General features: G+C 41.6%; 2 protein-coding genes across 4 annotated transcripts in view; one reads left to right on the top strand and one right to left on the bottom strand.

The window, feature by feature from the left end:
• Window positions 1-753: 753 nt before the first annotated feature.
• On the bottom strand, window positions 754-18,651 carry drc10 (dynein regulatory complex subunit 10). 3 transcript variants are annotated; one of them, XM_078227020.1, is made up of 5 exons: window positions 18,623-18,651; window positions 11,339-12,124; window positions 4,873-5,106; window positions 2,699-2,770; window positions 754-1,924 (listed from the first exon to the last, which is right to left on the bottom strand). In XM_078227020.1, exons 2-5 carry the CDS (start codon window positions 12,065-12,067, stop codon window positions 1,652-1,654), a joined length of 1,308 nt encoding a protein of 435 aa, XP_078083146.1. In that variant the 5' UTR covers window positions 12,068-12,124; window positions 18,623-18,651; the 3' UTR covers window positions 754-1,651. The 3 variants fall into 3 exon arrangements, with proteins under 3 accessions (XP_078083146.1, XP_078083145.1, XP_078083144.1); XM_078227019.1 differs by lacking the exon at window positions 18,623-18,651 and adding an exon at window positions 16,508-16,582; XM_078227018.1 differs by lacking the exon at window positions 18,623-18,651 and adding an exon at window positions 12,664-12,907.
• tpcn1 (two pore segment channel 1) overlaps window positions 16,753-23,096 on the top strand; it is a 63,626-nt gene continuing 57,282 nt past the window's right edge. The window contains exon 1 of the mRNA XM_078227016.1: window positions 16,753-16,897. Coding sequence (XP_078083142.1) covers window positions 16,795-16,897 — 103 coding nt within the window. The 5' untranslated portion in view covers window positions 16,753-16,794. The remainder of the gene's footprint in view (window positions 16,898-23,096) is intronic.

Here is a 23,096-nt window from a genome sequence, read left to right as displayed (position 1 = left end):
TTAAGGCAGGACCTCCTCCCAAGTGTGAAACTCTTGACCTTAGAAGGCTTAGAACAATTAAGGCAGCTGCAGGGCAGCCAGCTTTCTGGTGGGCAGGTTCCATAGCAACGTTTTAGCTACTGAGGGGTGGGGAGCAGGAAATATGTTTCCCATTTACTATTCTCTATGATAATATAGAAGACATTTTCTAAAATTTATACTTGGTTTAGTGTAGTGCTGCTGTTTATGAAATGAATGTTTGGTTCAGCTTGGCTCCGTAGTGCTCCTGCCTCAGTGTCTGAATGTTCAAGCCTTGCTATTGGATTAAGCACACAATTGAGACTGACAATTCAGTGCAGTACTAAAGGAGTGCTGCATTATTGATGTGTTTTTTGGCAAATACATCAAACCAACTATTCAGGTGGATATAAAAGATCCCTTAACATTGGAATATTCTCTTGGCGTTCTGGCTGACATTTAACTCATAGCTGTTTGTGGGTCCCTGTGCTACATGCATATTATCTGCCATATTAGCCAATAATTCACTGGCTACAAAACAACTGGGAGTCCTGAAAGTGTGAAAGTTGTCATATAAATGCAAATCTAGCATTTTCTTTCATGTTGAATAGTAACTTTACCATTTTACAAGCTTCCTGCACATAAGACGACTTTCTTTACACTATGTCTAGGAGTTTGAAACCTATCTATACATTTGATAATGGAATCTGCATTGAAATCAATACATCAATTATTACTGTACGTAATTTTGCTTTTGACCATTATTTTATTTAATGCAGTTCTAATAATGCACCTGTATCCAGTAATTGTGTACATTGAAACAATATAGTGTAAATCATGTTTGAGTTATTAGCAGAAATATATATTCAAACAATTTTTAACTGAATAAATGAGTCACATTGTGTTTTTCTTTCTCCTTTGTGCATCGTTGTATTCATAAATTAATTATTGCATGATTTCAGACCAAACATTAGGGGAATATACAGGACATTTCATTGAATCATCATGTTAGCAAATCTCCTGCAGCATAATTGGCAGTCTGCGAAAGTAAGTCGTGCAGAACAGCAGAGTGTGGATACCACACCAGGTCTTGGTATGAGCATGGGCATCTAACTGAGATTTGGGGTGATTGTGAAGCAAATTGGAGGCTGGTTCATTACTAAAAAAAAAGAAAAATTTCAAGTTTAAGCCTGGGAGTAAAGCACAGCCGAACATAGAGTGAAACAGGGCATTTTAAATCAAGGCTTGAAGAGACCTTGCTTCTCTATGTGTGTTGTGAATAGAGTTGTGGTTAATTTCTCCTTTGTATTTCTCGCAGTACTTATTAATCCACTCACTTCAGAATTTACAACATTTAAAGTAACACTCCACAATGATGAGATTTCTTGATAGAATGTAATTGACTAGAGTATGGTGAATAATGGAAGGTAGATAAGCATTTGAGAGAAAAAGGCACATTTAATAATTGATTGAGGTAAGTATCAGACACACTGATGCACAATAAAAGATAAAGACTTATTTTAATTGTTGCAGGTTACAGGATATATTTAAGTGTATACAGTAATATGAAAAAATGATCTACAAAAGAAAACTTGAGAAGGACGTTTTATTTTTTCATATCTTTCTTTCACTTTGTTCTTGAATCTCCTCATCTTTATTTTTTCTTTTTGCCTTTTCCCTTTTTCTTTTTCTTCAATGCTTTCATCAATTGGCGCACTTTGTAACCTTTCCAGAAAGACTGGATTGTGATAGCTGCTTTTCCCATGAGGTATGCTTTCTGCTCTTTCGCCTTTTTTTCCTCTGCCTTCATTTTTCTTTCCTCCACAATCTGAGAATATTCTGGCTCAAGCATGTTAATCTTTTCTTCTAGCTCTAACAGCAGAATCGTTTCTTCTTTGTGTACTTTTAAGATGCTTTGATATTCCTCCTGATAAAACATACATTTTTCATAGATTTCAGTAATTCATTGGTATTAACATTGTGTTAACAAACTGATCTGTTTTATTGAATATTAAGGCAAGTCCAGTAACAATGAGTATTTCATTCAAACTCTATATTAAATTGCGTTTTAGTGATATTTTTCAACTGCCTTTAGGAAGTATCTCTCATGAGTGACTACAATTTGATATTGTAATCTCTTATTGGATGATTTTGTGCTTAGTCATCAATTGTAGGTCTTTCTCACCATTTCTGATGAGATTGAACAGATTGCTGTGCCTAGCCCTCTGCTATGCAGGATGTTCAAAGGCGTGCAAGAACACCTTGGATTGTCCTGGTCACTTGCCAGTGAAGAACTTTATCAGTACTAGCATTTTTTAAAATCTGGTTCAGTAATGAGCTAGTGTTTGCTGAGTATGTTTTTACAGGGAAAAAGATGCATGTTTTCTATTACAACACAGGCTCATGCAAGAACAAATGTTTCCTTGGGAAAACTAGTCCAAGCAATTCAGAAAATGAATACTATGCTGTACCATTCAGTTTCTGCTTTGATGCCAGTGTTAACTATAATGAAATACTCATCAAACTATTTATTAGATTTTTTAAATATAATCTCTCCTAGCCATGCCTTACTCTGTCAAAAGTTGCATTCTTTCTACAAGACCCCCACTATAGAACACTAACTTCCTAGTTACTGTACAAAAATAAAAGAATACAGAGAACATCCATTGATAATCTCACAATCTTTTGCAATAAAACATACCTGTTTTTCTTGTAGGTCAGCATCATACTTCTGGATCCAGTTTTCAATCTCTGTTTCAATTTTGTATTTTCGCTAAAATAAACCAGAAAGATGTGATGTCAAATTCACGCAACAGAAAATTAATCCAGATAATGAGAAAATCATTCTGTAATCTTCTTTGAAAGTTATCAGGCCAAGCCTGAACATTGTTCTAGTTTTGCTGCGTGTGCCCAGGATCTAATTCAATGTGGTGTGAATTTTATTGAATATGCAATTATCACCTAAGATCCTGCTGCTGACCCTATGTTGGAGAGAATGTAATTGATGAAGCCCCTGAAGATGGTTGATCCTAGGAAGTAGCAGATAGGGGGATGTCAATGGACATTATTTAAATAGACCTCCAGAAGTTATTTGATAAAGTCCCTGATAAGAGACTGTTAGCTCTTGGGCTTGAACTTAAGCTTCATCTTAGCCAAAAGGCCGAGATGACTGAAAAATTGCATCACGTAAAGCCTCAGTTTAAATTCATTGGCTACCCTGATACTTTCCTCTACCCTGGCCTGGGCAACTCAGTCAAATGAAGATGGCGCCGGAGTGTGGCGACTTCTTGCAAGCTGTCCCCAGCATACCCTTAATTCCATCTTTTACTCTTGTTCTATGCTTTTAATACTTAATTCTAACTCTGTTAAACTATGACTGTAAAACTATATTCTGCACCCTCTCCTCCCCATGTTTAAGTTTAAGTTTATTTATTATTGTCACAAGTAGGCTTACATTAACACTGCAGTGAAGTTACTGTGAAAATCCTTACTCTATGAACAATATACTTTGTATGGCGTGCAAGAAACAATATTTTTCACTGTATATCAATGCATGTGACAATAATAAATCAAATCAAATCTATAGAATTTAAGGCAAATTATTGACCTGCTTGGGAATTTGAGAGGCAGGAAACAAAGAGTCGATATAATTATGTAGGCACTCTAAATGGCAGGATGTGACTAGTCTCCTGTATTGACTTGTGTTAGGTACTTAACTTTGGACTATTCTTATTAACAACTTGGATGATGGGATAGAAAACCACTTATATACAAATTTGCCAATGATACAAAGATGGTGACATTGTAAGCAATTTAGATGGAAATATAGAATTGCAAATATCTTTATAGATTAAGGGAATGGGCAGTCCATAGAATCCCTACAGTACAGAAGCAGGCCATTCGGCCCATTTAAGTCTGTACCGATGACAATCTCACCCAGCCAGGCCCTATTGCCATAACCCCACACATTTACCTTGCTAATTCCTCTGACACTAGGGTCAATTTTAGCATGGCCAATCAACCTAACCCCGCACATCTTTGGACCTATGGAAAATGGATTTTAATGTCGGCAAATGTGAGGTGATCTACTTTGGACCTAAAAGGATAGAACAAGGAATATTCTAAAACTAGAAACAATCCAGGTCCAAATAGACTTGGGGTCCAGATACAGAAACTATTAAAATGTCATGAACAAGTACAAAAATAATCCAAAAAGCTTATAGTGTGCTTTATATCTAAAAGACTAAAATACAATGGGGTAGAAGTCACACATCAGTTATACAAAGCTCTGGTACGACCATATCTGGAGTACGATGAGCTTCCAAGGTTTAAATTATGGAGAGATTACACAAACTAGGGTTGTATTCCCTGGAATCTAGAAGGCTGAAGGGGAGATTTAATCAAAGGTTTCACTATATTAACAAGAAGCTAGGGTAGATAAGAGAGAAACTACTTCTACTGGTTCGGAGTTTCAGGACTGACGGTACAGTAAATTAGAGCCAGCCATTTCAAGAATCAGGAAACACTTGTACACACAAAGAGTACTGGAAGTTTGGAGTTCGCTTCCATAAATGGCAATTTGTATTGCCAATGTTAGATTGCTCATTTTAAATCTGAGATTTGATGAATTTTTGTTATTAATTAAATTAGAGCAAAGGCAGATGATAAATATGGAGCTCAGTCGCAATTTAGCCAATGAATGGTAGGAAACAGGCTTAAAGGGCTAAATTGCCCACTCTTCCAATGTTTGAATTTTTGTTTAAAACTTGGGTAATTACCTGGCCATCAAAAATAATTATGTATTTCCACAAAAATTGCAAATTACATTGTATGGTTGTATTTGAGAATAGCTGCTATTGCAGCATGACACTGTACCTTTCTTAAAGCCACTTCAGATGCTCTGTGTTCTCCTATTAAGTTGTTCAATTGAGTTCGGAGCTGAGACATTTCTTCCTGGTATTTGGCAGTTCTCCCTTCTGAATCTTTCTGATCAGTTAGCTGTTGTTTTTCTGCATCTTGTTTAACTTGACGTATGTAATCTTCTGAGAACAAGTCAAGTTGAAGCAGGTTGTTTTTGAGCTTCCGAATGATCTCATTCTTCTTCAGCATCTGGTCATACAATTTGAAGTACTTATGAGTTTAAAGAAATATATTTTATCGTACTAAAATAGGAACAGATTTTTAAAAATGCAGCTAATGAAATATACGACTGAATATGATGTTCTAACCCCTTGGCAAAAGTACAGGTTAACCAGACAAAGATTTAATCCTCCAATTTCTATTTAACATTGATACACAATCTCCTGTTCACATAGATAAAAACAAATGATTGTGGGTGCTGGAATCTGAAACATAAACAGAAAAGGCTGGAAAATCTCAGCAGGTCTGACCGCATCTGTGGAGAGAGAATAGAGCCGACGTTTGAAACATCAGCTCGATTCTCTCTCCTCAGAAGCTGTCAGACCTGTGGAGATTTTCCAGCATTTTCTGTCTTTGTTGCACCTGTTCACATATAATAGCCATGATGTGGAGATGCCGGCGTTGGACTGGGGTAAGCACCATAAGAAGTCTCACAACACCAGATTAAAGTCCAACAGGTTTATTTGGTAGCACAAGCCACAAGCTTTCGGAGCACTGCCCCTTCATCAGGTGAGTGGGAGTTCTATTCACAAACAGGGCATATAAAGACACAAACTCAATTTACAAAATGGTGAGAACACCATCCACCAGGTACACGGTACATACACTTGCAACTCGGCCAACGTTGTCTACATGATACGCTACAGGAAAGGATGATCCGAGGCATGGTACATTGGGGAGACCATGCAGACGCTACGACAACGGATGAATGAACACCGCTCGACAATCACCAGGCAAGACTGTTCTCTTCCTGTTGGGGAACACTTCGGCGGTCACGGGCATTCGGCCTCTGATCCTCAGGTAAGCGTTCTCCAAGGCGGCCTTCACGACACACGACACCGCAGAGTCGCTGAGCAGAGACTGAGAGCCAAGTTCCGCACACATGAGGACGGCCTCAACCGGGATCCTGGGTTCATGTCACACTATCTGTAACCCCCACGACTTGCCTGGGCTTGCAAAATCTCACTAACTGTCCTGGCTGGAGACAATACACATCTCTTTAAACTGTGCTTAACCCTCTCTCCACTCACATTGTCTGTACCTTTAAGACTTGATTACCTGTAAAGACTCGCATTCCAACCATTATTTTGTAAATTGAGTTTGTGTCTTTATATGTCCTGTTTGTGAATAGAACTCCCACTCACCTGATGAAGGGGCAGCGCTCCGAAAGCTTGTGGCTTGTGCTACCAAATAAACTTGTTGGACTTTAACCTGGTGTTGTGAGACTTCTTATTGCACATATATAGCTGCAGTGCTTGCAACACAAATTTAGTTGTACTGTAGGTTTGGAAGATGCATTCCACGATTCCTTACCTTAAAACCCAAGTTTACATCTTGCCCATACTGCTGATGTGAAATTGTTTGCTCTGATAGCCATTAGCATCTAGAGTTCAGAAGCATTACAGCACAGAAGGGAGGCCATTCAGCCCATCATTTAAGTACGTGGCTCTCCAAATGAGCAATTTACTTAGTGCCATTCTCCTGCCGTCTCACCGTAACACTGTACGTTCCTCCTTTTCAGATAGCAGTCTAGTTCTTTTTTTGAACGTCTCAAAGTTGATTCAAGAAGTTTTTCATCAATTCACTCCCATTACTTCTTTCTTGAAAATTACCATTACAAATTTCATAACTGTTGCAGTCCTTTTGTACTTTGCCCAAATGTTATTCATTGGAGTGAAGAGGGAACATTCCCGTCAAAATATAATCATATTTTCACCCCATCCGCACATACCTCTACTTCTGACAGTATCCAGTGTCTGACTGGGGTGCTAAAGGTAGTTGTAGCTAGCATTTTCTTTGGCTGCCATTGGCTACTGCTGCTGCCCAGGAATCAATTCTGCAAAATGTTGTCCTATATGGTTCAGTGTTGTTTAACTGCTGAATATTAGAAGTCAAATTTGTTGGGAACAGAACTTGCACTTACAGTCCCTTTTAATGTAAAAAGATGTCCTAAGAAACATAATGGCCAATAATTGCCATTGAAATAACAGGTGGAATTTTCTCAAAACATTCTAAGTGTAAAACAGGCGAGCAAACGGGAGGTTTTCACGCCGGTTTATTCAGCGAGGTCAGTAATGATACTTTACGGCATTCTGTGCAATACAGAGGCCAGAATGTGAATCTCGCCAGTAGGGGGTAGATGGAGTCTCAGCTCGCTTGTGAGGCCGGCTGCTGAGCTCTAGGGACGCCATTGCACAGGCGCCCTGATCTCCCAGAGATCTGTAGGTGCGAACCCGATTTTTTGCCTCTCGCCCTATCTTACTGGCTCGCCACGCCGATCAACAGGCAAGGCAAGCAGGTAAGATCCCGCCCAACAGCTTTTGCTGAAATTATTCATATTAATCTGAAATTAATTTGTTAAACAGACTGGTGATAGGAATTTGGGGGAAGTGGGAATTCATTAATTAGTGAATGAGTAATACAAATAGCATGTTATTGAACTTAAATTTAACCCAACCTTCTTCATTACTTTAATTTAATACTGCAAGTTAGTGGAAGTTAAGCTATAAGTGGACCCCTGACTGGATGTTACTTACTTCCAGTTTCTGAAAGATACATACTAGAGGAATATCTGTCAGAGCATGGAGCTGGGTGAATCTGCAAAATGTAATGGCTTAATGCAGTGAGTGACAGTGAGAATTGGGTGCAGGTGGGAAGGAGAAGTTAAATAATTTAAATCAAGGGGCAAAAGTAAATATAAAACAACCCGGGTAACTAAATAGATCTAAGGGATTAAAATTAACTAAATAGAGGACACCAACATTAAAGGATTTGAATTGTATTAAATAATCTGTTATATCCATATCCATACATAGGAGTAAGGGGGTACTAAATTGTATTTACACATAATACAGTACATAGGATGGTGGCTGGCTTGCCCAGTTGACTAGATGGTCAACGCGTGGTTCAGAATAATGCTAATGGCATGTGTTAAATTCCCATTCAGCTGAGGCAGGCTTGAGACCAACCTTTTTGCCCTGCCCCTGAAGATGGCAAATGACCAATGACAAAGAAATTACTTACAAAATGGCTCAGGATGAAGTATCCGCAGTCAATGTGCCAAAGACCTATCTTTGGGCAAAGTAAACATAATGATGATACTGCAAAGAGTTTTAAACAAAATGATGGAGTGACTGCACCCCATTTCCTGTGGGAACTCTAGGATACTTCATGTGTCCTCAATAAACTCGTGTGAAGTAAGTGCCTCCAGCAATTAGAATTCAAGCTTCGAGTTTCTAAGCTTGACTAGCAGATGGAGTCATTGCAGGACATAATGGAGGTTGGGAATTTTCTGGAGTGCACATTCGAAAGGTGGTCACCCACAACTATAATCTAGAGAAAAGTAAGAGGATGGCTAACCTGCATAGTAGAAAAGGCAGGCAGTTCAGGAATTCAGGAATCCACTGGAAGTATGGTGCTCGCAAACTAGTTTCAGTGCCAAAGATGCAAAGAACAAAGAACAGTACAACACACGAATAGGCCCTTCAGCCCATCAAGCCTGCGCTGATCATGTTGTCGTATCTCGACCAACCACCTGTATCCCTCTATAACCCGCCTGTTCATGTATCTACACAGATAAGTCTTAAATGTCGCTAATGTATCTGTCTCAACCACCTCACTTGGCAGTGCATTCCCAGGCCCCCACCAACCTCTGTGTACAAAAACTTCCCCTGCACATCTCTACTGAACCTTTCCCTCCTTACCTTGAACTTGTGCCCCCTAATGATTGTCATTTCTGCCCTGGGAAAAGGCTTCCAACTATTCATCTTATCTATGCCCTTCTTCATTTTATAAACTTCTTTCAGGTTGCCCCTCAGCCTTCGTCTTTTCAGGGAGAACAATCCCAATTTATTCAATTTTTCCTCATAGCTTATTTCCTCCATAGCAAGCAACATCCTGGTAAACCTCTTCTGTACTCCCTCCAAAGCCTGGTGTCAAAATTGGACACAGTATTCCAAAGGTGCCCTAACTAACATTTTATATAAATATAACATAATTTGCCAACTTTTATACTCGATGCCCGGCCAATGAAGGCAAGCATGCCATCCATATATGCTTTCTATACCACCTTTTCCGCCTGTGCTGCCACTTTTAAGGATTTGTGGACCTGTACTCTCAGACCTATGTATCTGTGCTCCTGATGGTTTTGCCATTTATTTTATAGCTCCCACTGAATTGGATCTATCAAAATGCATCGCCCCACATTTGTCCGGATTAAATCCATCTGCCATTTCTCTGCATAATTTTCCAGCCTATCTATATCCTGCTGTATTCCCTGACAATCTTCATCACTATCCGCAACTCCAGTCCACTATCAACCATAAACTTGCTGATTAGATCAGTTACGTTTTCTTCCAAGTCATTTATATATATTACAAACAACAGAGGTCCCAGCATTGATCCCTGTGAATGCCACGAGTTACAGACCTCCATGCAGAAAGCATTGACGCCTTGGAGGAATGCAGTCTGGAGCATATCCAGCACGCCATGGAACAAATGACTGGATGGTGGGGAAGGGTGGGGTTAAGGGCGTGGTGCTGGGGGAAGTGGGGTCAAAGTGAAGTGTAAAAATGCAGTGGTCATAGAGGATTTGATAGAGGGGTTGACAGATGCTTCTGCAGCTGCTTTAAGTATTGGATGGGGTCAAACCAAATCATCTTGCTTACATTAATTTAGTCAAACGTCAGCGAGATTAATAGTACAAATGCTTAATATATGGCTAGATCATAAGGGAGTTTCACTGTTAGGTTCCTGGGTCTACGCTCTTTAGCGCGAGTGGATACAAGGCACTGGAATTCAACTTCATAAAAATAAATATGCAACAAGATCAGTTAAGGAAGCGAGTGACATTACTCAACTGAGCAAATACATGTGCTCGTCCTATACTGCTTCCTCTATATGTACCTCCCCTATTAAGAACTCAAATTCATATAATACAGATTATATGAAAGTCAACACTTCAACTTGTGTACATAATGCAGTATGTGAAACAACTCTCTATCTATCTTCTTCATACATCTACTGGAACCTACAGCATGTTAGCTAAAAAGTACCAGAAATAAGTATATTGTGACTTTTGCGATTGATTTCACACCCATCACAGGCCCGAAATCACAATATTGAAACCTGTTTTAAAATCAGGTGTATGGCTTGTAAGAGGGAGACCCCTAATAGGTTAGTAAGATTTTTAAACCATTAGACATTAAGGCACTGATAGAACTACCAGCATTAAGTTAAATGACTTTTAAAACAAGCCTATGAGCTAACAAGGAAGCAATTTACACATATGAGATGCAGTAAGAGATTTAGACAAATGATTATGATTTTAAAACACATATGCTGATATTTTGGATGTATTAATGTATTTTTAAGGTATATTGTTCACTTTAGTCAAGAGCAATTTGCTGCGAAGCATCATGGCAAAAGGCATTAGGGCGAAGCCATGTTCCAAGAGAAGGCTTAGACCTTGAGAATATGCAAGATTTATCAGTAGAGTTTTGGACGGAGGGAACATTTAAAACACTTAATCATATTTCATGAATAGGGTTTATTCACTGTCCAGATTAGATAGGTGCATGCCCAGATGTGGAGTGTCATGTATTAATCTGGTTTGGCAGTGACCTATAAGGGAACTTATGGGAACGTTCATTTGAACATTGGGCTAGCGTCTGAGGTCACTCGGCAACACAGGAAGTGGGGTCAGCCAGGACAGGAGTTAGCTTTTGGATTCTATGGACTAATGAAATACTATTATGCCAGAACGTAAGATATGGTTGACTGGGGGAAATGATCGGTATTATCGTTGATTTGTGTGAATTGAAGATGATTGATTTAAAGCTAATGAAAGGCAGGAGTAATTGATAAGAAAACCTATAATTGATCTGTTTCGAATTGTATACGTCAGAGCTCATAGGAGAGGTCTAGCTGCTCTATCTCAGACACGCTGACCCTTTGATGATTTCTCCTAGCAACTGCTGGTTTAATAAAGTTACGTCTTTAAACTGAGACACTGGCTTTGTGAGTCTTATATTTTCTGAGACTTCTGACAGTACTGGCCACCTTGGAAACCTGCCAACGTAACTTTATGCATGTTTTTATGTATTCTAAACCTAGACGTATGAATTATAGTCTATTACAACTTATGGCATTTGTTGCTAAGGCACATGAGACATCAGAATTTCCCATATATGTAAGAATTTACCTCATTTTCTTTATCTTGGATGGCTGCTGCCAGTTCGGCCTCCAAAGTGCCAATAGTGTGTGTGTTTTTCTTATCTTGCTTGATGATTTTTTGCACATATTCAAATTTTTCTTTTTCCTCAGTGGGTGTTATTAGAAGTCTCTCAAACACAAAGTCTCTCAGTTCCATTAGTAGCAGAATGAGATTTATGCAGATGCTACTTCGGGCTTGACATTCTGTTTGGATTATTTGACATGCTGTGGGATTCCCCTGGAAGAGCCGAAGGATGTTTTTAACTGAACCACTAAAGACCTGTTTAAGGATTTCAACATTGTGCTTTTTCTCTTTGAGTTTTACTTTGTGTATTGTATTCTGATTTTCCCCTTCAAGATAATCTTCTTCGATCAGTTTTCCAATAGCAAATTCCACATGTTGCTCTAGTCTGTTATGCTCTCTTAGAGCACACGTCAACTCTATACCGATGCCAACACTGAACCTGTCAAGGTTGTGAACCAAATGGGGAATCAAAGTGACTATTTCTGTTTTCTGAATAGTCTTTTCAATTACAGAAATAATTCGCTCTGCCTCAATAGATGCAAGTTTTTTTCTAACTGGTTCCAAGATTTGTAGAGCATCCACTTTGGATGATATTTTTTGCACAGATGCATCATAATTTGTTGTGGTTCCATTGATGGTCTCTATATTTTTGGCTTCTAATTGCTGATTCTGTACCATGGTTTCACTTGCCATTGTTTCCTTCTTCAGTAGATTTTTCTCATATCTTTAAATCTGCAGTGAGCTGTACGGCTGAAACATATAACAACATATTTTCCAATGTCTAGCAGTATTATTTTCAAAGATTCAAAGATATGGCCGGAATGGAGGGAGGTCAATCAACCATGGTGTCTATACCAGTTGCCACAGCAGTCAAAAGCTAAACCCACTACCCCATTGAGATGTTAAGGGGTTAACATCCCATGAATCTCCTATGATCTTGGCCATTTGTAAAAAAGGTGTGCAAGCTGAGCTGGTTGCTGTAAGATAAAGTGAAGTAAATTCTTAACTTGAAAGCTGTGATTAACTGCATCTTGGAACAATTTGTGCTGATACCAGCACATATTCCCTATTCTGAACTGTCACCCCGGCCTTGCAAATAACAACTCGACTAATGCTGTCCTTGTCTGAAGGAGATAACATTCGCTTTATGGGCAAAGCAGCGTCCCAAGATATATGGGAACGGTTGCTATCTCACACTCAAGCAATGGTGGACGTGCAGTTTCGATGGCAACTGGGGGTGGGTTTTCGACATATTTATGGCTTTACTCACATACCGTCTTTGTACTTACTCTTGCTGTTGCTAAGCACGTGATCTGGGTGAAGTTATACTGTGTGTACGTGACTAATTGCTGAAAAAAAGAGTATAAAGGGAGCGACTGCCCCCTGTTCGGAGAGTATCGTTCGGCGAAGCTCAGCACACTGTGCTGAGTTAGTAAAGCGATCCTCCATAAGCTTGTACTTGCTTGAAAATAAAGGACTGGGTTTTCTTATACAGATCAGTGTCTTGCTCTTGCATCAAGTAAGTAAGGGTCTCTGAAAAACGAACTTGACACCATCAGCATATCTTTCAAGAATAGCAACAAATCAACTTATTTTTTGTCTTTTTTTAAAAATTAGAGTTCAACAACTTTAGATGTTAAACACCACTTTCTCTTAGACAGCATGTACTGGTAACAGTTGTTGGCTATAGTGGAGCACACTGAGTAGAGGAGGTATTGGCTGATGCTTCAGGTAGGGAGTTGCCGTATAAAATAGATAGAATTACTTTGTTGACTCTTGGGGAGGGAGTGGTGTAGTGGTATTATCACTGTTCTAGTAATCCACAGATCAAGGCTAATCCTTTGGAGTCCCGGGAATTCAATAACCAAAAGAAAATCTGGAATTACAAGTTGAATAATAACCGTGAAATAGTTGTTGATTACTGTAAAAACCCATCTGGTTCACTAACGTCCTTTAGGAAAGGAAATCTGCCATCCTTATTGGCCTGGCTCCGCCTGCCTTTTAAATATAGCACCCAGACCTCTGACCAAATTAAGTGACTTCTTGCCTGCCCCACCGTAAGAATCGGCGAGCTCCTTGCAGCTACTTAAGTAATATTCTAAACAGCACAAGATCACGCATGGTCAGCCATCCTACTGCTTGGAAGTCACTCCCACCTCCACACCCACCACCAAACTTAGATTCAGAATGAAAAATTCCTGACACTATCTCTGACAATGCAACACTCGCTCAATACTGTCCTGGGGAATGATTTTATTAGGTTATGTGCTTAAGTCTCGTGTGAGATTTGAACCTACGATTTTCTGACTTCAAGGCAAGAGTGCTACAACTGACCCATATATAAATTGGAGCAGTGCCAAGGAATAGACAAGAACTATTACTAAGATTTTTAGAATTCATGTAAAAAAAATGGAAGGACACATTCAGTGAAGTTGCCGTACACGACACATATTGCATCAGATAGTATTGATATACTAAAATTGTCAAGTAAGAATATAATATTTTGAGAGATACATTAAATATACTTACACAACAGAAGAAAGTAACTTAAAAGTGCATTAAGGTAAATCACCTTGAATCACAAGTTAAATATAGTGTATTAAATACAGGAACTTTTTTATAGATTTGATTTTTTTCTGTTGTTCTTCCCTTTCACATTCCTTAAACAGGAGTTCATCCAAAACAGCTGCCAAAACTCGCACCAAGTCCCATTCACACATCATTCCTTTCCCTGTGTTCACTCTTGTACACTGGCTCCTCAATCTTAAAATCCCCTTGTTCTGAACTCCCTCACTATTGTTGTGATTTTCTCAGCCCCACAACCCTCTGAGATATCTGCACTCCTGCAATTCTGGTCTCTCGCACATCCTAATTTTCATCACCCCACCAATTGGTGGCATAGTCTTCAGTTATTCAGGCCCTAAACCATGAAATTCTTCCCCTACCAGTATGACACTTGTACTTTGAATTTGCTCCTTCAAATCACTTTGTTCTATACCTATCCTAATATCTCCTTACGTGGTTCAGTGTCAAAATCTTTCTGATTTCCCATGAAACACCTTGGAACATTTTATTACATTGAAGACACTATATAAATGCAAGTTGTTGTTTGCTCGGAGATGAAACATACTCCTACAGAAGAAAAGTAAACACCAATAAATTGATTTCCCACTAGGAAGGTTAACTTTATTTGTACCTGTAGTCAATATAAAGGATACATACATTTTTTAGTATTACACAACACATTGACGTCACTGATAAAGCTAGGATTTGTTGCCCATCTCTAATTGCCCTTGAACAAAACATTCTGGAGGACAGTTATGAGTCAACTACAGGTAAGGTCGGCAGATTTATTTTCCTAAATATAATTAGTGAACCAGATGAGTCCTTACAACAATCAATGATATTTCATGGTCACCCTTACTGGGACTGGCTTTATATTCCAGATATATTTGCAGAATTTAAATTCCACAAAATGTCAAGATGGGATTTGAACCCACGTCACCAGCCAGGCATCTGACTTGCTAATCCAGTGACATTACCACTATGTTATCATCTCGCCAGTGAGATGAGCCTTATGACCTCAGTCACAATGTGAAGAATCCTGTCAAGACATGGAATATTTAACTTAGGAGGAATCAGACAGTTTTTAAAAAATATCCAAGAGTGACATTTACTACTGATTTCCAGTTCGAAATAATGTATTGCATTCAGTAAGTACTTTGTAACTTGTAAGAAAGAATAACTTGTGTGCTGTGTTTGGCTACCTGGAACTAAGTAGTAAGTCTTTTATCCGTTGTACAAGGCCATTTTGGCAGTCAAGTTGATCAATCACAATCAATGCGGCACGGTAACACAGTGGTTAGCACTGCTGCTTCACAGCTCCAGGGACCTGGGTTCGATTCCCGGCGTGGGTCACTGTCTGTGTGGAGTTTGCACTTTCTTCTCATGTCTGCGTGGGTTTCCTCCGGGTGCTCCGGTTTCCTCCCATAGTCCAAAGATGTGCGGGTTAGGTTGATTGGCCATGCTAAAATTGCCCCTTAGTGTCCTGAGATGAGTAGGTTAGAGGGATTAGCGGATAAATGTGTAGGGATATGGGAGTAGGGCCTGGGTGGAATTGTGGTCGGTGCAGACTCGATGGGCCGAATGGCCTCTTTCTGCATTGTAGGGATTCTATGAATGCCCTGGATTTACAGTGGTTTGGTCTGATTCTAATTTCAAAAGGACACAGATAAGCTGCTGGTGGAGTGGGCAGTTAGTTGGCAGATGAAGTTCAATGCGGAAAAGTGTGAAGTGATGAGACAATATAAATAAGAGGGTTTTTTTCCAAGAGGGGAAGCAGCAGAGGGACCTGGGTGTTTATATGCATAGATCATTGAATGTGGCAGGACAGGTGGTGAGAGCAGTTAATAAAACATATAGATCCACAGCCACAGCACTGTGGTTGACAGGGATGAGCAATAAATGCTGCTTTGGCCAGCAATGCCAACATCCCACAAACAAATTAAGTATTCTGGGCTTTATTAATAGACGGTAGTCATGATGTGGAGATGGGGCTTAAGGCTCCGAAAGCTTGTGGCTTTTGCTACCAAATAAACTTGTTGGACTTTAACCTGGTGTTGTTAAACTTCTTACTTTATTAATAGAGGCATTGAGCACAAGAGCAAGGAAGTTATGCTCAGCTGGAATACAGTTCCACTAATCTCATGGAGGAATTGGCATCTGTCAACATCTCAACCTCATGCAGTTGGAACCACAAGCAGCAGCTAAAGTTAAAGTTTATTTATTAGTCACAATTAACACACTGCAATTAAGTTACTGTGAAAATCCCCTAGTTACCACACTCCGGCGCCTGTTCGGGTACACGGAGGGAGAATTTAGCACGGCCGATCCACCTAACCCAGGACATCTTTCAGTGTGGGAGGAAACCAGAGTACCCGGAGGAAACCCACGCAGACACGGGGAGAACGTGCAGACTCCACACAGACAGTGACCCGAGCCGGGAATCAAACAAGGGTCCCTGGTGCTGCTGACCACCGTGCCGCCGCATGACTGTCAACCCCCGGCGCCGAATCGCCCGCCCGGCCCGACCCGACCCGACCCGACCCTCAGCAACGAACAGCCGCCACTCACCCATCCCGGCACTTCTGTTTGCGAGCGTCAGTTATTCCGTTGCTAAGATACAGGCGAACTTTCACCCTTGACCCCGTGACCCCCTGCCTCCCGGACCCACGTGGGCCCGGAAGGGGGCTGGGCTCTAGCGGAGCCAACCTATTGGACGCCGCGTTTTGATTGACGTCCAGACTGGAGCGGCTGTACCAATCAGCGGCCAGAGTTGGTTCGCCTCCCCCAGCCCCGCCCCGCGTGAAGTTAGCTCGAGCGGCGGAGGCCGGAGTTTGTTGTACGGGGCAACGCACGGGATGATGGCACTGCCTGTGGAGGATGATGATGTCCCTCTAATCTTGACAGACGACAACACGGGCCTCAACGCTGACCAGGACAGAGACGAAATCCCCAACCAAAGTAGGCACTGCGATCACTTACACTTTTAATGTCAGAGCTTTAAAGGGATGCAACTTTCTTGCCCCCCGCCCCCCACCCCTGTTTAGCCCAGTCTGCATCTTGTTTTTCACATCCCCCTCCTCCTCCCATTTCGTCACATCAAAGTTGTCCAAGGCTCCCTGCAATGTTGGTGTGATCCTCTATCTCTCTCAAAATACAGCCCAAACTCAATGCTGTACCTGCCCACCCCCCAATTCTCCCGAGCCAGTTAACGGCCTTGAGTGTCAATCAGTAAATAAAAAAACAGCAGAACATTCTGGAAACACACAACAGTTCAGGCAGCATCTGTGGAGGAAAGGGTTAATGTTTCAGGTCTATGACCTTTTCGTCGGAAATAATGGTGCAGAGCGGGGGGGGGATTGCAACTATTGCAGGTTTAGGTGCTGGGGATGATACACTCTTAAAATACCTCAGCAATCTTTACCATTGAAATCGGGTAGATACAGTACAGAAGGAGGCTATTTTATCCACCGTGCTTTTGCTGGCTCTTTGAAAGAACTATCCCGTCAGCTCTGCAACATTCTGCTCCTTCAAATGTTTATCCGGTTGTCATTGTTGAATTTTCTTTCACCCCCCTTTCAGGCAGTGCATTTTCCAGGTCATAACTTGCTGCTTGTTTTGCAAGGAACAATTTTCGCGCTCTATACCAATACGCGTAACAATAATAAATCAAAATACTGAATTTATTAATAAGGGTGGCAATGGTACTGCAATTGCTATAATATTATAACTGCGTCAACATCATATTGGAGAGATTTATATTTTTGGGATTTGCCAAGCTTATGGGAACAACTCTTCCCTCCTATTTAGGGATAGGATAGTGACTCTTGATCTTTCAGTGCTTATCTTCCATCTCAATACTTTAACCCAGTGGTTCCCAAACTTTTTTTCACTGGGCCGCACTTTCGGAATGAAAATTTGCTCGCACCACACTGAATTTTTTATTGATAAGAAATAAATTCAAAAACAAAAACTCCTAGCAGTGCTTGATTCATAACACAGAACACAATCACTTTGGAAAAATATCTAATCCATGTTTAAATGTTTCTTTGATTGTCCTTGAATTTTCCCGCCACACTTGCCATCCTCTCTTGCTGCACCAGTGTGGTGTGCCGCACCCCTTGGGAACCACTGCTCTAACCTATATAAAACTAATTGCTGTCAATCATTAACCATCTGTTGCTTAACAGCCTGTTGCAATTCTTTTTTTAAAAAAAGATTTCTTTATTCCTTGTGGAGCTTCACTGGAAATACACTCAGCATCTCAATTTTCTCCTCATATTTGTATTGTGTCATTGGTATTAGCTTGATGAATGTACTTTGTCTGCTTTTAGTGGCTTTAATGCCCTTTCTATAAGTCCTAAGTTTGTATTCCCAACTATGGCTTAGCCACGTGAAAAGCGGATGCTGGAAAGTAGAAATAAAAATAGCAAGTGCTGGAAAGATTCAGCAGGTCTGGCAGCATTTGTGGGGAGAGGAAAATGCTAACCTTCCGCGTCCTTATTCTCTTCTTCAGAGCTTTTATGGCTTAACCATTTTTTTAAAAAGTAAGTTAATCATTGTACTCTTCTATTGATAAAACACAAAATTCTATTGGGAGTTTTAATGGCATTATCTACCTGCACACTCACTTTTTACAACAACATCTTGTATTTATATTGCAACTTTCATGTAATAAAACCTCACCTTAATAATGCAGAATCGCTGAGCAGAAACTGATAGCCAAGATCCACACGCATGAGGATGGCCTCAACCCGGATCTTGGGTTCATGACGCACATGTAACCCCCACCATACAGTCTAGGTTTGCAAAATCCCACTAACTGTCCTGGCTTGAGAAAATTCACACCTCTTTAACCCCCTCTCCACTCGTACTGTCTGTACCTGTAAAGACTTGATTACCTGTGAAGACTCTCACTCTAACCATTCTTCACATTCCAATCTGTAATTATCTTGCAATTGTGTCTTTGCCTATATGTGCCATGTTTGTGAACCAACCTCTCCACTCACCTGATGAAGGAGCAGCGCTCCCAAAGCTCATGATTCCAAATAAACCTGTTGGACTTTAACCTGGTGTTGTGAGACATCTGGGTCAAATACAGTATGTTGTCTGTGAAATATTCTATACAGACACTTCGACCAGTTTATCACCTTTACCCAGGTCCTCTTACTTTGAGACAGGCAAAGAACTGAGATTCAAACTTAGCTTTATTAAAAACACTCGCAGGTTAAAGAAACAATTCTTGCACAATAAATTAAATTACCTTTGTCCCAAACTAGGCTAATTGCCTGAGAATACTAATGATACAATACAGATACTACCTGGTCTGGTGAAATCGATTGGGCTGTTCATTCAATTCACTGAGCTCACTTTGACATATGAATTCAGGGTCCTCTTGACATGAAGGTGGATCTCGTATGCCCTCCTGCGTCCCAGGCCACAGGAGGTTGGTTGAGTCTTCGCTGGAGTTTGTCTTGAAATTTGATGTTTTTAGTCAACAAGAATACCGCCGCTCCCCCAAAAATCTTCGGGCCCTTCTGGAATATTTCTCTGGCTTTCTGCCAATGGGGTGACAGGGCAGGGGTCACAGCACCCAATGAAGTTAAGCCAGGTCATTCTAGTTGCACGTATCTCCTTTCAGGATATGGTTAGTAGCAGGGAGTCGGGGGCTGAAACTAGGGAATAGGAAATGTCTTTCTCTATTCTGGCTGAGTACCTCCTGCTGGGTTTCAAGCCATAATGACTATTCCATTGTTAAGTTTGAGCCTCTCTATTCAATATGCAAGAGGTCTGGGTTCTGGTTTCGGGTCATAATGACTTCCCTATTGTTAAAGTGAAGTACCCTGTTTTGATGTGCGAGACAGTTCTGGTATGTGTCCCTGTTGATCTTTGACCTGTGGTAATCTCATTGAAGCAGTTTAGCTGTATTAATTTAAGATGTCCAATTTTAGGTTGGGCCTAATTGCTCAGGCCATTGTCCGTTTGACCACATAGAGTCCCTTCAGTGCAGAAGGAGGCTATTCGGCCCATCGAGTCTGCACTGACAATAATCCCACCCAGGCCCTATCCTGAAACAGCTTGTCTCAAAATCATGTGAATGTGACAAATCCTTCTCTAGCTTTCTGCAGCATTTAACATAACTGACCACACCATCCTCCTCCATTGCCTTCCAACCTTTTGTCTAGCTGGATTGGTCTTCACTCACTTGTTTTCATTCTTGCCTATCTAATTGAATAGTAAGAAGTTTAACAACACCAGGTTAAAGTCCAACAGATTTATTTGGTAGCACAAGCCACACAAGCTTTCGGAGCTCCAAGCCCCTTCTTCAGGTGAGTGGGAATTCTGTTCACAAACAGGGCATATAAAGACACAAACTCAATTTACATGAATAATGGTTGGAATACGAATACTTACAACTAATCAAGTCTTTAAGAAGCAAAACAACGTGAGTGGAGAGAACATCCAGACAAGACAGCCAGTGAAACTCTGCAGGTCCAGGCAACTGTGGGGGTTACAAATAGTGTGACATGAACCCAATATCCCGGTTGAGGCCGTCCTCGTGTGTGCGGAACTTGGCTATCAGTTTCTGCTCAGTGACTCTGCGCCGTCGTGTGTTGCGAAGGCCGCCTTGGAGAACGCTTACCCAGGGGCCATCGTCATATTGAACAGAACAGATTACTGCAAAGAAGTGTACAGACAACTAAACAACGAGGAACACTACAGACAGTTACCCGCAGATCCGACCAAAGAACACACCCGTCAACTCAACACTCTGATCAAGACCTTTGATCCGGACCTTCAGAGCATCCTCCGTGCACTCATCCCACGTACTCCCCGCGTTGGAGATCTCTACTGCCTCCCGAAGATACACAAGGCAAACACACCCGGCCGTCCCATCGTATCGGGCAATGGGACCCTGTGCGAGAATCTCTCCGGCTATGTCGAGGGCATCCTGAAACCCATTGTACAAAGAACCCCCAGCTTTTGTCGTGACACGACAGACTTCCTACAGAAACTCGGCACACATGGAGCAGTTGAACCAGGAGCGCTCCTCGTCACAATGGATGTCTCGGCACTCTACACCAGCATCCTCCATGATGATAGCATTGCTGCAACGGCCTCAGTGCTCAGCGCCAACAACTGCCAGTTTCCAGATGCAATTTTACATCTCATCCGCTTCATCCTGGACCACAATATCTTCACCTTCAACAACCAGTTCTTCATCCAGGCACACGGAACAGCCATGGGGACCAAATTCGCACCTCAATATGCCAACATCTTCATGCACAGGTTCGAACAAGACGTCTTCACCGCACGGGACCGTCAACCAATGCTATACACTAGATACATCGATGACATTTTCTTCCTTTGGACTCATGGTGAACAATCACTGAAACAACTCTGTGATGACATCAACAAGTTCCATCCCACCATCAGACTCACCATAGACTACTCTCCGGAATCGGTTGCATTCTTGGACACACGCATCTCCATTAAGGACGGTCACCTCAGCACCTCATTGTACCGCAAGCCCACGGATAACCTCACGATGCTCCACTTCTCCAGCTTCCACCCTAAACACGTTAAAGAAGCCATCCCCTATGGACAAGCCCTCCGTATACACAGGATCTGCTCGGATGAGGAGGATCGCAACAGACACCTCCAGAAGCCGAAAGATGCCCTCATAAGAACAGGATATAGCGCTCGACTCATTGATCAGCAGTTCCAACGCGCCACAGTGAAAAACCGCACCGACCTCTTCAGAAGACGAACACGGGACACAGTGGACAGAGTACCCTTCGTTGTCCAGTACTTCCCCGGAGCGGAGAAGCTACGGCATCTCCTCCGGAGCCTTCAACATGTCATTGATGAAGACGAACATCTCGCCAAGGCCATCCCCACACCCCCACTTCTTGCCTTCAAACAACCGCACAACCTCAAACAGACCATTGTCCGCAGCAAACTACCCAGCCTTCAGGAGAACAGTGACCACGACACCACACAACCCTGCCACAGCAACCTCTGCAAGACGTGCCGGATCATCGACACAGATGCCATCATCTCATGTGAGAACACCGTCCACCAGGTACACGGTACATACTCTTGCAACTCGGCCAACGTTGTCTACCTGATACGCTGCAGGAAAGGATGTCCCGAGGCATGGTACATTGGGGAAACTATGCAGATGCTGCGACAACAGATGAATGAACACTGCTCGACAATCACCAGGCAAGACTGTTCTCTTCCTGTTGGGGAGCACTTCAGCGGTCACGGGCATTCGGCCTCTGATATTCGGGTAAGCGTTCTCCAAGGCGGCCTTCGCGACACACGACGGCGCAGAGTCGCTGAGCAGAAACTGATAGCCAAGTTCCGCACACACGAGGATGGCCTCAACCGGGATATTGGGTTCATGTCACACTATTTGTAACCCCCACAGTTGCCTGGACCTGCAGAGTTTCACTGGCTGTCTTGTCTGGAGACAATACACATCTTTTTAGCCTGTCTTGATGCTCTCTCCACTCACGTTGTTTTGTTTCTTAAAGACTTGATTAGTTGTAAGTATTCGCATTCCAACCATTATTCATGTAAATTGAGTTTGTGTCTTTATATGCCCTGTTTGTGAACAGAATTCCCACTCACCTGAATTCCCACTCACCTGAAGGAGCTCCGAAAGCATGTGTGGCTTTTGCTACCAAATAAACCTGTTGGACTTTAACCTGGTGTTGTTAAACTTTTTACTGTGTTTACCCAAGTCCAACGCCGGCATCTCCACATCATATCTAATTGAAGCCAGATTCCCACCTGCAATGCTTTCTCTACCTGCTCCTGTAAAAGTACCTCTGGTGCCCCGACAAGAATCTATATTTGGCCCCCTCCCATTTTCTCATCTACATGTTGCTCTGCAACAATATCTAAAAACAGTCAGTTTTCACATTTACATTGACGATGCCCAGATCTACCTCACCACTGCCTCTCTCAACTCCTCCCACAGTGTCTATATTATCAGACTGCTTGTCCAACATCCTGCACTGGATGAGCAAGTCTGGACATGCCTTCAGCTGCCAACGCCCTAAGCTCTGGAATTGCTTTTTCTTCCCTCTCTACCTCTCTTTCCTCCTTTAAGATGCTGCTTAAAACCTACTCTTTGACCTTTTGGTTA

The sequence above is a fragment of the Mustelus asterias genome, chromosome 13 (assembly GCF_964213995.1).
Source record: "Mustelus asterias chromosome 13, sMusAst1.hap1.1, whole genome shotgun sequence".
Classification (NCBI taxonomy): Eukaryota; Metazoa; Chordata; class Chondrichthyes; order Carcharhiniformes; family Triakidae; genus Mustelus; species Mustelus asterias.
Note: the sequence above shows the minus strand (reverse complement) of the source record. Positions and strands in the feature narration are given on the sequence as shown.

Coding starts and splice junctions, on each gene's coding strand:
- drc10 (XM_078227020.1), bottom strand. CDS start 12,067: ATGGCAAGTGAAACCATGGTACAGAATCAGCAATTAGAAGCCAAAAAT. Junction 2,771..4,872: donor CTGAAGTGGCTTTAAGAAAG/GTACAGTGTCAT, acceptor GGTTTATTTTAG/CGAAAATACAAAATTGAAAC. Junction 1,925..2,698: donor CTGACCTACAAGAAAAACAG/GTATGTTTTATT, acceptor ATGTTTTATCAG/GAGGAATATCAAAGCATCTT.